Raw genomic sequence first — 18,282 nt, 5'->3', positions numbered from 1 at the left:
GTGTGCTTACTCTACTTTCTCTTTAATCTTATTGTTATATCCCAACCTAGATATAGGTCTTACCCAACTCTGATGAAGTAAGTCAAAGAACTATTCCCTAGGGTAGTGCTAATCAAAGTATGGACTACCAGCCAGATCTTTCTTGAGCTGTTATTGGTCCATGCTGAGGTAAGGAATTCTGTGTAGTCCCACCAACATTTTTTTTTTTTTTTGGTCCACAAGTCTTTATCCAGTGATGATCTGTATCCTAACTGGTATTTTGTTGTTTTTTTTTCCCCATTAAGTTTATTGGTACATTTTAGGTATACAATACAGTTACATTCATCATTGGGATCTTGTACCTTTACATGGTGTATCTTGGTTCTTATTTTTTCCCCATTTCCCTGCCCTCCTTTCACCCCCTCCACCCTTCCCTATTTACAAAGACTTTGTTTCCATTTTTTTCCTTTTCTCATATTTTTTTCTTTTCCCTTCTTTCCTTTCCCCTACCCGTCCCACTTCCCCTACCCCTTTGGACCTTTTCTTTCTATTTCACATTATCAATTATTCATTTTAATCCTTATTTATACTTTGTTTTTCACACCAGAGAAACTATTCAGTATTTACACGTGTGTCCTATTTATTTCACGTAAGAGTATGGCCTCAATGTGCATCCACTTAGCTATAAATGTCTCCAGTTTCTCGTTCTTTATGGCTGAGTAGTACTCAATTTTATAAAAAAAAAAAACACCACATCTTCTTTATCCAGTCTCCAGTGGATGGGCAGTTGGGCTGTTTCCAAGTTTAAGCTATTACAAATTGTGCCACTATAAACATGGGTGCGCATATATCACTGTGGTATGATTCTTTTAATTCTTTTGGGAAGATACCCAGCAGAGGAATATCTGGGTCAAATGAAGCTTCTAATCCTAGTTGTTTGAGGTATCTCCATATTGATTTCCACAGTGGTTGCACCAGTCTGCACTCCCACCAACAATGAAGAAGGGTTCCATTCTCCCCCAAACCCTGCCAGCATTTGTTATTGGTTGATTTCTTGATAGCAGCCATTCTTTCTGGGATGAGGTGGAATCTCAGTGTTGTTTTCATCTGCATCTCTTGAGTGACCAATGATGTTGAACATTTTTTCATATATTTATTTGCTGCTTTTACTTCTTTGAGAAATGTCTGTTCATTTCAAATGCCCATTTTTGAATTGGGTCTTTGAATTTGGGGTGGTCTGATTTTTTTGAGTTCTTTATATATTCTAGATAGTAGACCTTTGCCTGAGGAACAGCTGGTAAAAATTTTTTCCCGCATTGTAGGTTGTCTCTTAGCACTGTTGGTGGTTTCTCTTGCAGTACAGAAGCTTTTTAATAAGATGAGATCCAGTTATTGATTCTTTGTGCTAGTTCCCATGCTACTGAGGATTTGTTCCTAAAGTCCTTTCCTATGCCAATGTCTTTGAGAGTTCTACCTAACTTGTGTTCCAGCAAATTTAGTGTTTTAATATTTAGATCTTTAATCCACTTTGATTTTAGTTTAGTGCATGGTGAAAGATAGGGGTCTACTTTTAATCTTTGGCAGGTTGAAATCCAGTTTTTCCAACACCATTTATTAAAGAGACTATCTTTCCTCCATTGGGGATGGTTGGGTCCTTTGTCAAAGATGAGGTAGCTGAATATGTCTGGAGTTGTTTCTGCATCTTCTAATCTATTCTACTGATCCTCGGGTCTGTTTCTTTGCCAGTACCGTGCTGTTTTTTTCACAGTAGCTTTGTAGTATAGTTTCATGTTGGTGATTGTGATACTCCCTGCCATGTCTCTGTTGGCTAACTAGCACTTTGAATAGTATAAGGTGGAGAACCAAGATGAAAGGAACTTGGATCACTGCACTGTACCAAGCAGAGTTCCCTGCAAAGATTGAAGGCTGGACTTTAATTTTTTTGTGTGATGTAAACTTTGCATTACACTTTAATGAGTTAAAAGAGTAAATTTTATTTTATATACATTTTATTACAATTAAAAAACTTTTTAAAAGAAAAAAACTGCACTAATTTGAGTTACAGAAAAATTATTGGAATATTTTGATGTAATAATCTAGTCTATCCCAAATAATATACTTTCACCTCAGTCTGATGTTGATCATCTCTTTGGGTTCATAACACCCAGAGCATGTGTCAATTAGTACATTATTTTGTATTTTTTTAATCTGCTCATCCTGTGAGATATTGAGTCTCTTTAGGTCAGAGACATTGTCTTATTTGCCATTGTAACCTAGTGAGTAGGATAGTGCTTGGAATATAGTAGACGCTCAGTATTTGATCTTTGTAATTAATATATATGGCATAAAGAAGAGATATCAACAAAGAGAACATAAAAGTAGCAATCAGATCAATGCTGTAAAAGTAGGATCTATAGAGCTGGGGATTTAGCTCAATGGTGCCGCCATCTGCCTCACAAGCGCAAGGTCCCAAGTTCAATCCCCAGTACCAAGAAAAAAAAAAAAATAAATAAATAAATAAATTGCATGCCATTTAGAAAAAAGTTCTTTAAAAAAAAAAAGGATCTATAAGACTACAATTCTACAAAAAAATACAATGTTGAAAATGTCAGAATAAAAAAATAGTTCTAAGATGGGCACGGTGGTGCATACTTATAATCCCAACTGAGAGAGGAAAATTGCTGCAAGTTGTCTTTTTTTTTTTTTCTGGTATGAGGGATTGAACTCGGGTCCTTGCGCTTTCGAGGCAGGCGACAGAACCACTAAGCTAATTTCCCGGCCTTGCAAGTTTGAGGTCAACCTGAGCTATGCAGTGAGGTAAAGGCCAGCCTGAGCTGCAGTGAGACCCTGTCAATCAATCAGTCAATCAAAAGAGATCTGGTTTTTTGGTTTTTTTGGTACCGGAGATCGAACTTGGGACCTTGCACTTTTGAGGCAGGGGGCGGAACCACTGAGCTAAATCCCCAGCCCAATCAAAAGAGATCTGAAAACGAAAAGACAAAAGAGGTCCTTGGAAAAAAACTATACTTAAGTAATTATATTTCTCTTTGAAATATACAATTATGAATACTTAATAAGCTTCCATTTTAGTTAAGAGATGGATGATTTTTAAGGCAAGTAAAGAATCCTGATACAAGGTTTAAATCTCCTAATAGTGTTAGCTTATATAGTATGAAGATTGCCCTGCTCCAAAGTCCTCACTAAACTGCAGATTTTTCTTTGGAAATTGAGACCAGAGTTTCAAGATTTGGAAACCTCAAACATAACAGAGATCAAGAATGAGCACTATAGTGAAGGCAGGGGTAACAAGGGAAATCCTATATTGAAGGGATTTACTCCTTTCTCTACCCTTTCGAAAAGTGGCTGCAAAGCCCTCGATCACTGTACTCTGTACAGATTATATGATTCCTCCCTGGAATTGAAAGAAAATACCTACACATGCTGACATTTGGAAGTCTCCCAGTGATATAACTGTGTTTCCAGCCAATCATTAGAAACCTCTCAATAGAAACCTCTCAGTTGACATGTCACACATGCAGAACTTCTAATTGGGTTTTAGTATTTCACGTGTTCAGTAGGTAAAGATTTGGGTAAAGCCTCCGCTGTGAAAGACATTAGAACATGTCCAAGTACAAAAAGGAAACTTGAAGGAAGTAATACTGAAAACAGAAAAAAATAAATACAACAAACTAGGTAAAATTGCATCTAAGAGTTGATGGAGAATTAAGATGCCATTAAAAGGATCAGAAAAAAAAGTTCTGGAAATTAAAAATATAATAGACTTGTTGTGTTTTTTAAAAACAGTCTCAAGCTTATAGAAAAGTTGAACGTATAGTACAGAGAACATATTTTTCTTTGAACCATTTGAGAATAAGTTGCTAGCAAACATAGACATTCCATTACGTAGCTATAATACAGCCATTAAAGGGAATCAACATTGATACATTACCGCCATCTAATCCTTGGTCTTCATTCATGTTTTGCTAGATGTCCAAGTAATGTTCTTTGTATCAAGATGGGAAGTTGTTGATCCAAGGTACTTTGTGGATAAAGATAGAAGATAGATATCTATCTTTATATCTATATATCTATATATAGATATATATATCCACACACATCCATACATACATATACATAAGCATACATATTGGCATCTCTGTTTCATAGTTTGCAGTATTTATGCTCATGGAATTCCATTATTTTACACTTATACCTTGAATTCCAAACCAGTACTATATGTTTCTCTCTAATGTTCCTTTTCCACATTTTAATGCTGTTCTCCAGCAGTCAGAAATCCTGCTCCCATTGCCCTTCATGTAGTCACTTGTGTAATCCATTTCTGCGTATATTACTAATCTTCTATTACTGCTACCCTGGGCCCTCCCCTGTTCCTTATCCTGTGTAGATTCTGACCTACTGTCCTGGACTTCTCCCTCTTTCCTGCACACCTCTCCTGCATGTGGATGTTCTTTTCACCCACCTATCTCTGACTCCCCATACCAGGTCATGCCCTTCATATGAATTCTCTCCCTACCTCTCTTGGGCTCTGATATCCCACAGTGGGCCTATCCTTCTGTCTAAATGACTTTCTCACCCTCCTAGGGGTCTGACATGCTGGCCCACGCTTACAAAAGGACATCTGCCTTTGGGCTCTGCCTCTCCCTTCCAGGAATGTCCTCATCTTGCTTCTCTGTTTATTCAATTCTTTATCCCTCTGACTATTCTGGGGATTGAACCCAGGACTTGGTGCCTGATAGGGTAATGCTAAACACTGAGCTGTGTTCTCAACCCTACTTATTCAATTTTTAACAATATTTTCCCTTTAAAAAAAACACTTTACTTTAGTTGCAAAAACAGTGCAAAGGTTTCTTCGTCCAATTTTTCTCATTGTTTATATCTTACATAAATATAGACAACATAAAAACCAAGAAATTGATATTAGTTTAATATGTGTAATAATTCCCTCCCATTTACTGTGTGTGTAGATTTCTGTAACCGCCATCACAGTTGAGATGCAGTGCAATTCTGTTACCCTAAAGATCTCCCTTGTGCTATTCCTTTGTAGTCATGTGCACCTTTCTCTCCTCACTATGCAATATTTAATGACTTTAAAATTAAAAACATTATTAAAAGTCACAGGAAGAGCTAAGGAAGCATAGAGATAAAATGTGTTATGTTCCTGGCTAGGAAGACTTAATGTCAGTCCCACTCCTGAGGGAGAACCGTGTTAGGAATTCTGATGTCTCAAGATTGATTTTAGTGATATTCTATTCCATCCCACTCTTTTGGCGACTTTCAGGGCCACTAAGGGGAGTGGCTTCAGAAAGCTCTGGTCTTGGCCTCTCTTCTACAAGTTTGAAATCAGTGATTCTCATCCTTCCTGCTAAGTTTCAAACTCCAGGCCTAAGAGCTGCTGTCTAGTTTTGTGGACTATTACCCTTAAGTTCCTGTATACTAGTACCTTTCCGTTCCTGCTTATTTCTGTGGCTTGGTAGAGGTTTTCTGTTTTGGGGGGATTTTTGGAAAATTTATGTCATTCGTATATTTCCCTCTATAATCATTTTTTGTCTAGAATTTCTATATTCAGAGTGGGAAAGAATGCTTACCACCTGTCTCGGTGTGCTCTTAATTTTTTTCTTTTAAAAGATTTCAAGTCTACATTCTCTATTCTGGTCCCATTGATCCACAAGTGTTTTTGTTTTGTTTTTGGCCAATAACATGCTATTTTTATCACTGTAGCTTTGTAGTATAACTTGAAGTTTGGGATCGTGATCCCCTTTGCCTTGCCCTTGTTGCCTAAAATTGCTTTTGCTGTTCTAGGTCTCTTCTGGTTCCATAAGAATTTTAGGATTGTTTTCTCTAGTTCTGTGAAGTATGCTCTTGGTATTTTGATTGGGATTGTGTTAAATCCGTATAACAGTTTTGGAAGTATGGCCATGTTCACTGTAATACTCCTGCCTATCAGGAATGGGGAATATCTTTCCCTTTTCTGGTATCTTCTTTGATCTCTTTTTTCAGAGTACCATAGTTTTCATTGTAGTGGTCTTCCTGGTTATGTTAATTCCTAAGTATTTCATTTGTCTTGATGGTGTTGTGAAAGATGTTATTTCTGTAATTTCTCAGTGAGTTTGTTATTGGTGTTTTAAGTGTTGACTTTTTTATCTTGCTGTGCTACCTAATTTGGTTATTAATTCTAGGAGTCTTTTGGTGGAGTTTTGGTGCTTCTTGTGATGCCCTCAGGCCATCCTTTCCATTCTCCTGTTCCCTCTCAGCAATCAAGATCTTCTCTGCTCTATCTTTGCAGTCCACAGCTCTAGTAGGGCTTCCTTTCTGGCCAAACTCAAAATGTTTTAAATCATTTTGCTAGGCTTTTTGCTCTTGATTCTCAACAAAGATCTGGCTAAAAGCCCCAACAGTAGCTATGCCACCACTTCAATATTCAACTGCCTTGAAATTTCTTCTGCAAGATTAATTAGTCCACCACCCCAATCTCAGTCTCAGGCAGTCTCTGGACGTGAACAAAATGCAGACAAACTTTCTGTCAAGCCATAACACATCATCTGGAGTCCAACAGCCAGTGCAGTCCTCCTTCCTAGCAGACACTTCCTGAGCCTGGTCTTTACTGGCTTTCTGGTCTTCTGAATTCTGACTAGAATCTCCCATACAAAAACAGCCTAAGGTGTCTCAGCGCTGCTTCTTAGCCATTGTCTTCAGGTCTTTCCTAACTCTTCCCCTTCCGACAAGCCATCTCCAGGCTTTTGAACCACAGGGCCAGGTAATGTCACAGCAACAACCCCACTTCTCTGGTACCAAAGTGCTATGTTAGTTACTTTTCTCTCATTGCTGAGACAAAATACCTGACACCCAAAGTTGGAAGGGAAGGGGTTTGTTTGGGTTGTAGTTCATAGAGGTTTTAGTTCATAATCGGCTGGCTCTGAGGCTGGGATGGAAAACAAGCATCACCTCTTCCATATACTTTAAATCATCTAGATTATTTATAAAACTAATATAATTTAAAAGCTAGATAAATAGATATTACATACTGTACTGTTTAGGTTCAAGAAAAAGTGTCTGTCCATGTGCAGTACAGATGAAAATTTTTTTCAAATATTTTCTATCTATGATTGATTTAATCTGCAGATGCATAATTCACAGATATGAATGGGCAACTGTATTTTGATGATTGTCACCTTAAAGGTTTGTAGACTTTATTAATGTTGACAAGTTTTACTGTTTTCCATTATCTGCATATATTTGTAAGAGATTTTATCCTTATACACTTACGATTTATAAATTATATTACAAATTTGATCCACTTTTTAGGTTTAAACAAGTCTCTTGAGTGGTGTTTCCTCACTGATGGAGAATTACTTCCAAGCAGAAGCTTACAACCTGGACAAGGTGTTAGATGAATTTGAACAAAACGAAGGTGAGAATTGAACAAAACAAAGGTGATGAATCTAATTTTTTTCTTTGTTTGTTTGTTTGTTTCTTACTGGGGATAGAACTTGGGACCTTGCACTTGCAAGGCTGGTTGCGGCACCACTGAGCTAAATCCCTGGCCCGTGATGAATCTGTTTTGATTTATGATATTCAGAATGTGAGGATAAAAGAGGATGCAGTACTTTAAAAAGAAATAAAACCAGGTCTGATGACTTAAAGACAATAATAATACCCAGAAGAAGAAATAACATTTTTAGCTCTATGTGCCAGATAGTTACATGGCTTATTTCATATAATGTTTAAAACAACCCCATGAAGTCTCCTTTTATCTCCATTTTACAGATGAGAATAGAGGTACAGTGAGTTTAAGCTAGTTCCTCCCCATTTATCTTGCTAACAGTTGACAGGATTAGGATCCAGTCAGTGTGATACTAGAATTTAAGCTTTAGCTACCTGATACAATCAGTTTATGGCCAAGAAAAGTTTTAGAATGTGTGCTTGCATTTCCAACACTAAAAAAAAATAGCTTCTTCAATATTGATTGTCCAATAAAGTAAAGATGTGTCTTATTCTTTGTTTGTTTTTGTGGTAGTTGAGGATTAAACCTTGGGCCTTTGCACTAAGTTAAATCCCGATCCTCTCTCCTTTTTCTTTTTCTTTTGAGACAGGGTCTCACTGAGTCACTGAGTTGCCCAGGTTGGGTTCAAACTTGTGATCCTCCTACCTCAGCTTCCCACAGTGCTGGGATCATAGAAATGTGTCACCACAACTGTTTTAAACCTCATTTTTAAAAGATTTACATTTTCTAGTAACTGCTAAAATGGTTAATTAAATTATACATTCTCAAGCTTCAGTCTAGTGATGTCTACTTAAGATTGACTTCATTTAGGGAAGCCTTCCCCCTAAATTTCTTTCTCAGTTTGTGTTTTCTGCTTCTAACAGAAGTGCCAATTTTACAAAGTGAAGTCCAGAATTTTCATAGTGGTCCCTAAGCCTTCATTGTAGCAAGTTATTCATGTTACTTTTTGATAGCAGTTGGGAAGAGAGGTTAGTTTTGATTTTGTTATTTTGAGTCTATGATGGAACAAATCTTAAATGGAATATGTGACCATGGGTATAAGGAAAGAGAAGGAAGAAGGAGGACACCTGGAATGGCCACCTTTTCTCATATTTTACCACCAATGACCCAGTATCCCTAGGCTCATTATGGATTCATGTAAATGTGAAATCTAATGATTTGAGATTTTATTGGATCCAGGTGAGGTTTGTATATACCAAGCAAGAATATATTTTCTGGGATACAACCATTTATACAAATACTTTCTTAGCACTTTTTTCAGTTTAGCCCCCTGTATATTAGTTATTTAAGTTACTAAATACACACATATTATACCTAATCATATGAATGATATGTTTTCAGAGTATTATTGACTCTATTAAAACTATTAATTTATTATATTAGTCTCTTTCTGATTTCTGTAGATTTTAATAGAGTACTTTGTATGTAATTGTTTAGAGTACATTTTTGTTCAGTCTGTAACAATTTCTGAGCAAGTATAGGACTGTTAACAAAAAAATAATTCCTTTGGAGGGTGAAGGATTTGTAAAGCCCATTTATTCCTTGTAATTATGTGGATTTTTTTGTTTGTTTGTTTGAACCATGCTTTTCAATGTCAGTACCATTTGCATTTCAGTGTCAGTAACTACTGCCTCTAGCCTCGTACCTTAGAGAGTATGTTTTATTTATATATATATTTATTTATTTTTGGTACCAGGGATCAAACTCAGGACCTTGCACTCACTTGCGAGGCAGGTGCGGTGCCACTGAGCTAAATCCCCGGCCCGAGAGTATGTTTTATCTTTTTTTTTTTCCCCCGAGAATATGTTTTAAATGAGGTGATTTCTTGTTTTGTATTTCTTCTTTAAATAAGGACTATCCCACAAATGCACTGTGATGATGCTAGGTAATTAACAGTATGCCTAGGTAGTAGGTGGTTAAATAATGAAAATTTTAGTATCTGATCATTCCTGTTTGAGTATTGTTAACTATTCTCATAAGAAGTGTATCTCTTCTTTTATTTCCAGAAACCAGCTTGGAAATATGATTTGTAAAAGGAATCCATATTATTAAATCTCAAATTACTTCTAGCCCAAATTTGGGTTTAAATTTAGAATTTATTATCTCAGAGGATACTAAACTCATTCCTTATATAATCTGATGTTTCATGTTTCGTGATTTTTATTATCTGCTTTTTGTAGTTTCTTTTCACTACCTCTTTATGCTATTTATGTTCTTAGCTCAAACTGATATACTTAATACTCTATTAAATTCTTATGTTTGGGGCTGTTCATTTGTTTGTTCCCCTTTTCTAAATACAAAGAAAACTTCTGAAGCCTTGCCTAGTTCCTCCCACCTCCATGAATTGAATGAAGTTCAGTTACCTCATCTTGTAAAATTTTTCTCTTGTGGATTTATTTTCTATTTCTTCATATTAGTTTTCAAATACATATGCTACTCTGTACTGCTAATTAGATATTTATATATATTGTATTTATATCTTATTGTCCCAATTAGATTATATACTTTATAAAGGCACAAACTATAAGTTAATTTCATGTTCCACAAACTCAACTCCTTTGCAGTGATAGCTTCTCACTTAACATGCAGGTATTATGTACCTACTACATACTAGGGACTATACAAAATGAGGACTTACACTGATGGAAGGAAATTGTTTCTACCTTCAGAAACATTCAGTGGATGAAAAGGAGGTAAATAAGTTGTTGCATTACAATGTAGTAAATGCCTTAATAAAGAAATGAGCAAGGTGCTGTGGTTGCATTGAAGATTAATGTTATAAATATAGCTGAATAATTTCAGAATTATGATTGTCAGTTATTGGAGGAAGAAAACAGGAAAGGCACTGTTTCTTTTTTTAAAAAATTTTTTTGGTACCAGGGAATCGAACTCAGGTTCTTGCGCTTGTGCAGGAGGTGGCAAAACCACTGAGCTAAATCCCCAGCCCCTGCATTGTTTCTTATTTGCCTAATTTACTTAGACATACACAGTAGCATAATTTGGTGAAATAACTTAGCTGTCATTGTTATGATCTGTTAAAGAGTAAAGAGAAATTTTATATGAAATTAGAGTGTAAACTGATTTCATAAGAAATGAATATGTTTTGCCAAATGTCTTCAAATAATAATATAAATATGAGCCTAATTAATATTGTGTCATGGTTAGGGCAGAATTTCACATATTATAGCAAACTTTAAAACTATATAAAAGGGATACATAGTAATTACATTGATCTTGGGGAATTAGTACATAAACTTAAAATGGACAAACTTAAAATATACCAATTAAAGATAATAGTATAATAAACTTCAGTGCACCCATTATTTCTCTTCTATGGTGACAGACATGCTGCTATTTTTTTTTTTTTGTACCAGGGATCAAACTCAGGACTTCGCGCTTGTGAGGCAGGCGACAGCACCACTGAGCTAAATCCCCAGCCCTCATGCTGCTATTTTTGTTTCATTTATACCTTTATCTGTTCCTTGCTTCTTAACTTTATTTACTTTTATAAAGGTAAACTTTATATTCACTAAAATGAATAGATCTTAATTGCACGTCTTTCTGTTTTCAGAGAGGGTCTCACTGTAGTGCCCAGGCAATAGCTGGGCTCACGAGATCCTCCCATGTTAGCCTCCCAAGTAGCTTGGACTACAGGCATGTACCCCCCATGCCTGGTTAATTATACAGTTTCACAAATGGAGATATCCATGAAAGCCACATACCAATCACAATATAGTTTCAGAGTATTCAATATCCACAAAAATTCCTTCATTTTCCTTCTGACAAATTGTGTCTTCATTTCTGCCCCCCCCTTATTAGTATGTGTTTTTGGTTTGTGCCCAAAGAATCCAAGGATGCTTTCCCTGATCCTAGGTCCGACTGTCAGTTTAATTATATTATCAGATTAGGGTAGAAGTCTTTTGTTATTTGAAATGTTCTGAGATATCACCATTTTATGTTATAATTACAGGGAATTGTTTTAAATATATTTTCTTATTCCTACTTAAAAATTAGATACATAGGGCCGGGGATTTAGCTCAGTGGTTTTGCCGCCTGCTGTGCAAGCACAAGGACCCGAGTTCAATCCCTGGTACACACACACACACACACAAAAGAAATTAGATACATATCCTACGAATATATTTTATTTGAATTTTACTGTTAACAGAAAACTTATTGTAACTACTTATTTTTTCCAGATGAAACAATTTCCCCTACTTTATTGGATACAAAGTGGAATAAAATTCTAGATCCCTCTTCTCACCGACTGTCGTTTAATCCTACATTGGCTAGTGTGAATGAACCTGCAGTTTCTAATGAGTCACAGCCACAGCTGAAAGTCTTCTCCCTGGCTCATTCACTTCCAACCAAGGAGGGAGAAGATCATTGTGCTAATGGACAGAGCTGTAGTCTAAATCCAGAGATTGCCACAATGTGGATTGATGAAAGTGCTGTTTCAGAAGATCAGTTAATTACGAGAAACTATAATCGAGACGATCAGTACAGTACTGTTGAAGCAGGAGAGAAGAAATGTGGAAACTTAACTTGTCTTCCAGATGAGAAGAATGTTCTTGTTGTAGCTGTCATGCATAATTGTGATAAAAGGACATTACAAAGTGACTTGCAGGATTGTAATAATTATAATAGTCAATCTCTCATGGATTCTTTTAGCTGTTCACTGGATAATGAAACCAGACAAACTGATCAATTTAGTTTTAGTATGAATGGATCCACTGAAAAAGATATGAACTCAGAGAAACAAATGGATCCATTGAACAGACCCAAAACAGAAGGGGATTCTGTTAATCATCTATGTACAACTTCATCTGATAGTCTAACCAGTGTCTGTTCCACTTCACAATTAAAGGGTGATGAAAATATAGGTAGAGACTCCTCAGTGTCTGTGATTACAAGTTTAACAGTTGATTCAGTAATCTCATCCCAGGGAACAGATAGAGGTCCTACTGTTAAAAAGCAAGAGGACTGTATACCAGATGAGGACTTCATTGGCAAAATCAGCTCTCCTCAGACAGATGTAGGGAGTCCAAACTCCTTTTCCTACTTGAGTGAGGAGATTTTGACAGAAAAAGAGCCAGCAGAGGAGGGAACAACTGAAGAATCACTCCAGTCTGGTTTACCTTTGTGTTCCAAACCAGACATTCCTGGAAGGGGTAACTCTGAACAATTTTCAGATTGCCTTGTGCCTAGTGAAGTTAGAGCTGATGAAAACAAACATTATGAACATGAAGAAATTCTTGGCACTACAGAACTTCTTAATATGACAGAGCATTTCTCTGCCTCTCAGGAGATGAGTAATTGGAAATTGACCAAACTAAATGAGATGAGTGATAGCCAAGTAAATGAAGAAAATGAAAAGTTTTTACAGATTAATCAGCCTGACGACATTAATGGTGATAATACAGGAGAGTGTTTTGGAATGGCAGATGCAGGTCTAGATTTAAAAGGAACTTGCATGAGTGAAAGTGAAGGATGTGATTTCTCCACTGTTATAGATTCACCAGCAGCAAATTCTTTATCTAATGGTTGTGATTCCTGTGGAATGCAGAGCCCAGTTGTTTCTTTTGTTCCAAAGACTTTACCCTCCAAAGAAGATTCAGTAACAGAAGAAAAAGAAATAGAGGAGAGCAAGTCAGAATGCTACTCAAACATTTATGAACAGAGAGGAAATGAGGCCACAGAAGGGAGTGGACTAGTTTTAAACAGCACTGGTGACCTAATGAAGAAAAATTATTTACATAATTTCTGTAGTCAAGTTCCATCAGTGCTTGTGCAATCTTCCCCCAAGACAGTAGCAAATCTGCAATCCATCAGTGTTCCTTTTGGTGGTGCAAGACCCAAGCAACCTTCTAATCTTAAACTTCAAATTCCAAAGCCATTATCAGACCATTTACAAAATGACCCTCCCACAAACAGTGGAAATAATATTAAAAACAAAAATGATATTCTTGGGAAACCAAAAGTAGGGGAAAACTCAGCAACCAGTGTATGCAGTTCATCTTTGGGAAGCATCTCTATTGCTGATACAAACGGGGAACATTTAGAAAGTTATGAGGCCTCCAGTAGATCATGTCTTGCATTAGCTCCAGATAGCCCAGATAATGATCTCAGAGCTGGTCAGTTTGGAATTTCTGCCAGAAAACCATTTACCACGCTGGGTGAAGTAGCTCCAGTATGGGTACCAGATTCCCAGGCTCCAAACTGCATGAAATGTGAAGCTCGGTTTACATTCACCAAAAGAAGGCATCATTGCAGAGCATGTGGGAAGGTAAGTTGCATATATTAACTCAGAAACATCTGGTTGAGGTGATAAGGTAGCTTTTGAAAATCCAGTTCTAATAAGTTTTTCTATAAGAAATGACCTTCCTGATTTTAGATAGTAGATGTTTTTGTTGGCAAGATTTGTGCTGTATCAGTTTCTATAAAGAGATGAGAATTGAGGAAGTGTTGACTTTGTGGTTTCTATATTGATGGATACTTGTTTAATGGAATAATTTGAAATAAGGAAGTTATTACAGCTTAGGAAATACTTGAATTGACTTCATATTTTTTAATTCTTGGAAAACAAACTTAGAATCCATTTCACTTTTTCTACAGGATTTTGGTGATTGTACTAGATATTCTGGGACTTTATATAAATATGCATACATAGTTTTGTCCTTTCTCCCATATAACTTCTTTTTGTTTTTGTTTTTGTACCGGGGATCGAACTTGGGTCCTTGTGCTTGCAAGGCAGGCAGCCGAACCACTGAGCTAAATCCCCAGCCCCCCCATATAACTTTAATACAAAATAGAGTTGAAGGGTAAAGATCCTTATGACAAAGTTATAAGAATAACTGATATTCCTGAGCTCTCTCCAAATTTCGTTAGCTAACAACACAACTTGTTAGTTGTTATTGTTTTTATTTTAAGAAGAGCTGTAAATAAGGAAGAAAGGGGATTTTATATTATACATTTTTAAAAGAATTGAGATTTGATATCAGGTCTAGATTCAAATTTTAGCTTTGTTACTATTAACTACATAATTTTATTAATCCTTCATTTTCTAATCTGTAAAAGCAAGCAAAAAAAGATGTGTAATTTTCATTGGGTTGTTTTGAAGATTATATGAAATGACAAGTAATTGTTGCTCAATAATTAATCTACATCCTTTCTCACCTGATTTTTTGTCTGTATTAATTAGGTTGCTTTCAATTTCAAGGAAGAATATCTGATCTTCAGCGACTTAAACATAACATTTATTTCACATAAGAAGCTATGAGACTTGGTTATGTCTGGGTTAAGAGTCAGGATTGTGGAAATTCTCTTGATCTTTGTCTCAGTCTCAAGATAGTGGTATAGCTCTCTAAGTATCACATTCAACTAGACAACATCATAGGTGCAAAGAAACTGGCTTGGAGGCAAAAGAGCCTAATCCTTTCGCTACCCTCTTATCAGGAAGGAAAGAATCCAGCAGCTTCTTCAATTCAGTGGCCAGTTCTAGACCACAGATCTTTGACCAATTACTGGCAAAAGAGATTGCCAGGATTGGCTAATCAATCATAATTGGGCTGGGCTGTTAGTTTTTTATTGTTAATGTTTAAAAATGTATCTAATTCCATTTTTCAGTCTGTATTTGTTAGCTGAAGTAGCTAACTGGTCAAGAGCCAGTTTTTTATTAGATTAGATTCATCATTTTTATGTTGTCTGTTTTGCATACTGCATATAACACTTTTTGAAATGTTTGCTTTGTTAAGCAAATAACAAAAACATTTTTGGTATAGACCGGCATATCTTGATTTAATTGAGTAAATTAGGTACTTTTGGTAGACTCAGAAAGAAAATTCTAAGCTGGGCATGATTACATGTGCCTATAATCTCAGTTATTTGGGCAGCTGAGGCAGAGGATTGCAAATTTGAGGACAGCTTGACGCTCTCAAAAAAAAAAAAAGGCTCGCACTGTGGCAAATGCCTGTAATCTCAGCTGTGCAGGAGGTGAGGCAATCAGCTCAAAAGTTGGAAGCCAGCCTGCGGAGCTTCACGAGACCCTGTCTGAAAGTGAAAAATAAAAATAGGGCTAAGAGTGTAGCTCAGTGGTAAAGCACCCTTGAGTTCCATCCCCAGTGCCAAAAAAAAAAAATGAAAATTATAACAAAATGCATATAAGTTGAGAAATTAAAATGGAATTTTTGCTATGTGGAATTTGTAAAATTTATGAATTCATATGGATTACAGATCCGTAGTTCCAGGTTTTCCCCATCTCCATTTATTTATCTTAGAGATAAGGATTCATGAGAAAATCTTTGAGCTTCTCAAAAGGGCTTAATATAGGTATATTTTTTGTAGAAATTAATCAAATTATATGGGAAGATAGCTAGAAAAATAGTGTAAGCAATGTGATTTTGTAAAATAACATCTGTTGAAAAAAGACACTTAGTTTCATTCTAGTAGAAATCAAACATATCCAATAATTTCTATACTTACTAGCCACAGCTAAATTCCCTTTACTGCAAACAAGCATATCTTAGCAACTAGTACATGAAAAGTTTTGGGCTAGGTATTGGAGGAGTCAGAGGTACATAAATTTTGATGTATGATCTCATTGGATTTATAATTAAAGGCATTGATTTCAGTGAGTGGGGGAGGAATATCTGGATGTCTCAGGGTTTTCCAAAAATCCAAAAACTAAATTGTGTACCACTGATCTGAGTAGACAGATATCCAGTTTGACAGCAAATTATATGTATACAGTATATTGAGATTGCCAGTTGTATGTGATTTACATTTATTCTTATTCAGTCCACATCAGAGCACATTAGAGTCTTTTTTTTTGGTACTGGGGATCAAACTTAGGACCTTGCGCTTGCGAGGCAGGCTCGGTGCCACTGAGCTAAATCCCCAGCCCCACGTCAGTCTTTTAGAGTAGATATTATTTTTTCTGTAGGCCAAAGTTACAGAGTTTGCAAGTGCCCTAGCTAGTTCTCTTTAAGTCATTCTGCTTTCTGCAGTACACATCCCAATTCATATCATCAATATAAACCAAATACTTCAAGAACATTGAATAATGAGAGGTTAATTTTTCCAAGGAGTCTAAAATGACTACTTACAGAGGGAGATACAAAACATGTATAAAATTTTTGGAACAATGATGGAATCACATCATGATGGCCAGAGTATTAGCAGTAGGAAAAAGTGAATAAATTCGTCTTACAAAAGAATGCATCAAGATAGAAAATATGCTTGACTATATGAGGGTTTAATACGAGGAGTTAATACAAAATGGTAAGAAGTTGTTCTGCATACTCTAGGGCTTATATTCAGCTCTTAAGTAGTAATGATAATTGTTATAGTATTTATTTTGGTATAAGTAGAGTACAAAATAATTATACTAGAATTTAGGAAAGTACTGAAACATAGCAGTTTATTTCCGTTTTCCTGTAATGGGAGGATCAAGGCCACATGGGTTCCATTCTTGCCTTCATTGTTAATTGGAAAAGGATGTTACTCTAAAATGCTTAAGAAAAGTGCTTTGTTTTTATGACTTTACACATTCTTAATTTAGATAATTGTTACATATAGCAATATAATTCCTACTTCTGTTTGATAAGCAACAAATTACAGGATAGAGTACAAAGAACTTCTTTTCCAAAACATTCCCTGGAAAATCATCACCATTATTGTATATCCATGGTAATTTCTTGTAGAAATTTCTGATTCCCGTAGACCATCATTATTCATTCTCTGTCAAGCTCCATTTGACTTGAATATTTTGACCCCCCTTTTACTGGATCATTTTAATTCAAAAGCATAGGAGAGCCATTGGATTTAAAATTATAAGAAAAAGGAAATTCTTTAAAGGAGAAAATTTCTAAAGAAAAAAGTTAAAATCTTACTTGCACATTTGCAAGACTATCACACTGTCAATTACTATCACTGGTATAACTGGTTCTAATTTACTACATGCAAGTTAGTAATGACTGTTCTGTTTGTTATTTGATAATGGTAGATGTAAATATAGATTTTGAAAGTAAAACTTCATAAACGCATACATAAAAAGATATTTTGATTTGAGATGGTATTAAGTGTGAGAATAACATTTTTTGAATGCTATGCTTTATGCTAGGTTTATGTATTCTAACATCCCACTTCCTGAGATACAGTACAGATCAGAGGAATGTGTCTCAGAACAGTTGAGTAACTTACCCAAAATTTCAGAGTTTATTAATGGGAATGTGTGGATTTTAATTAAAAATGTGTCCAATTCCAAACCCTTATACTGTTTTTACTATAACAGAAACGGAGCAGTATCTGTACCTCAGCATTTTGAGAGGCTGTGAAAGGAGGATCCCAAGTTTGAGCCCAGCCTTGGCAATTTAAGTGACTTAGCAAGACCCTGTCTCAAAAGAAAAGAAGGGAGAGCTAGGAATGTAAGAAAGCCCTGGGTTTAATCCCCAGTACTAGAAAAAAATCATCTGTACTTGAATTGCTGACTAGAAAGATGTCATTGTTTTTAAATGAACATTAGGTTTGAGCAGTGATAAAGGATTGAGAATTTGAATATTTGAATTTTTAAGGAAGATAAATTATTGGTGCTCTCGGGTAGTAGCAGAGGCTATCAGAGTTAGCAGATTTAGGTTGTCAGTTTTCTCAAACTACAAAGTATGAAGAGAACATTATGGACACCACTTTTTTGAAAGAAGAGAGATTTAGTGACAGTAATATATATCACTTTGATGTACCCACATTATTTTCTACTTTAATTGTTTTTAAAGAGTAGATAAAAT

At 35.8% G+C, this 18,282-nt stretch overlaps 1 protein-coding gene across 3 annotated transcripts in view; it reads left to right on the top strand.

The window, feature by feature from the left end:
• Zfyve9 (zinc finger FYVE-type containing 9) overlaps positions 1-18,282 on the top strand; it is a 172,902-nt gene that overhangs the window by 59,801 nt on the left and 94,819 nt on the right. For all 3 annotated transcript variants that reach the window (XM_004869244.4, XM_004869243.4, XM_087214722.1), the window contains exons 3-4: positions 7,303-7,408; positions 11,701-13,787. In XM_004869244.4, the coding sequence (XP_004869301.2) occupies positions 7,339-7,408; positions 11,701-13,787 (2,157 nt within the window). In that variant the 5' untranslated portion in view covers positions 7,303-7,338. The remainder of the gene's footprint in view (positions 1-7,302; positions 7,409-11,700; positions 13,788-18,282) is intronic.

The sequence above is a fragment of the Heterocephalus glaber genome, unplaced genomic scaffold (assembly GCF_053883595.1).
Source record: "Heterocephalus glaber isolate CG9 unplaced genomic scaffold, H.glaber_assembly_v1.0 deba00001451, whole genome shotgun sequence".
NCBI classification, from domain to species: Eukaryota; Metazoa; Chordata; class Mammalia; order Rodentia; family Bathyergidae; genus Heterocephalus; species Heterocephalus glaber.
The sequence above is the reverse complement of the archived record's forward strand: the minus strand, read 5'-3'. Positions and strand labels throughout refer to the sequence as shown.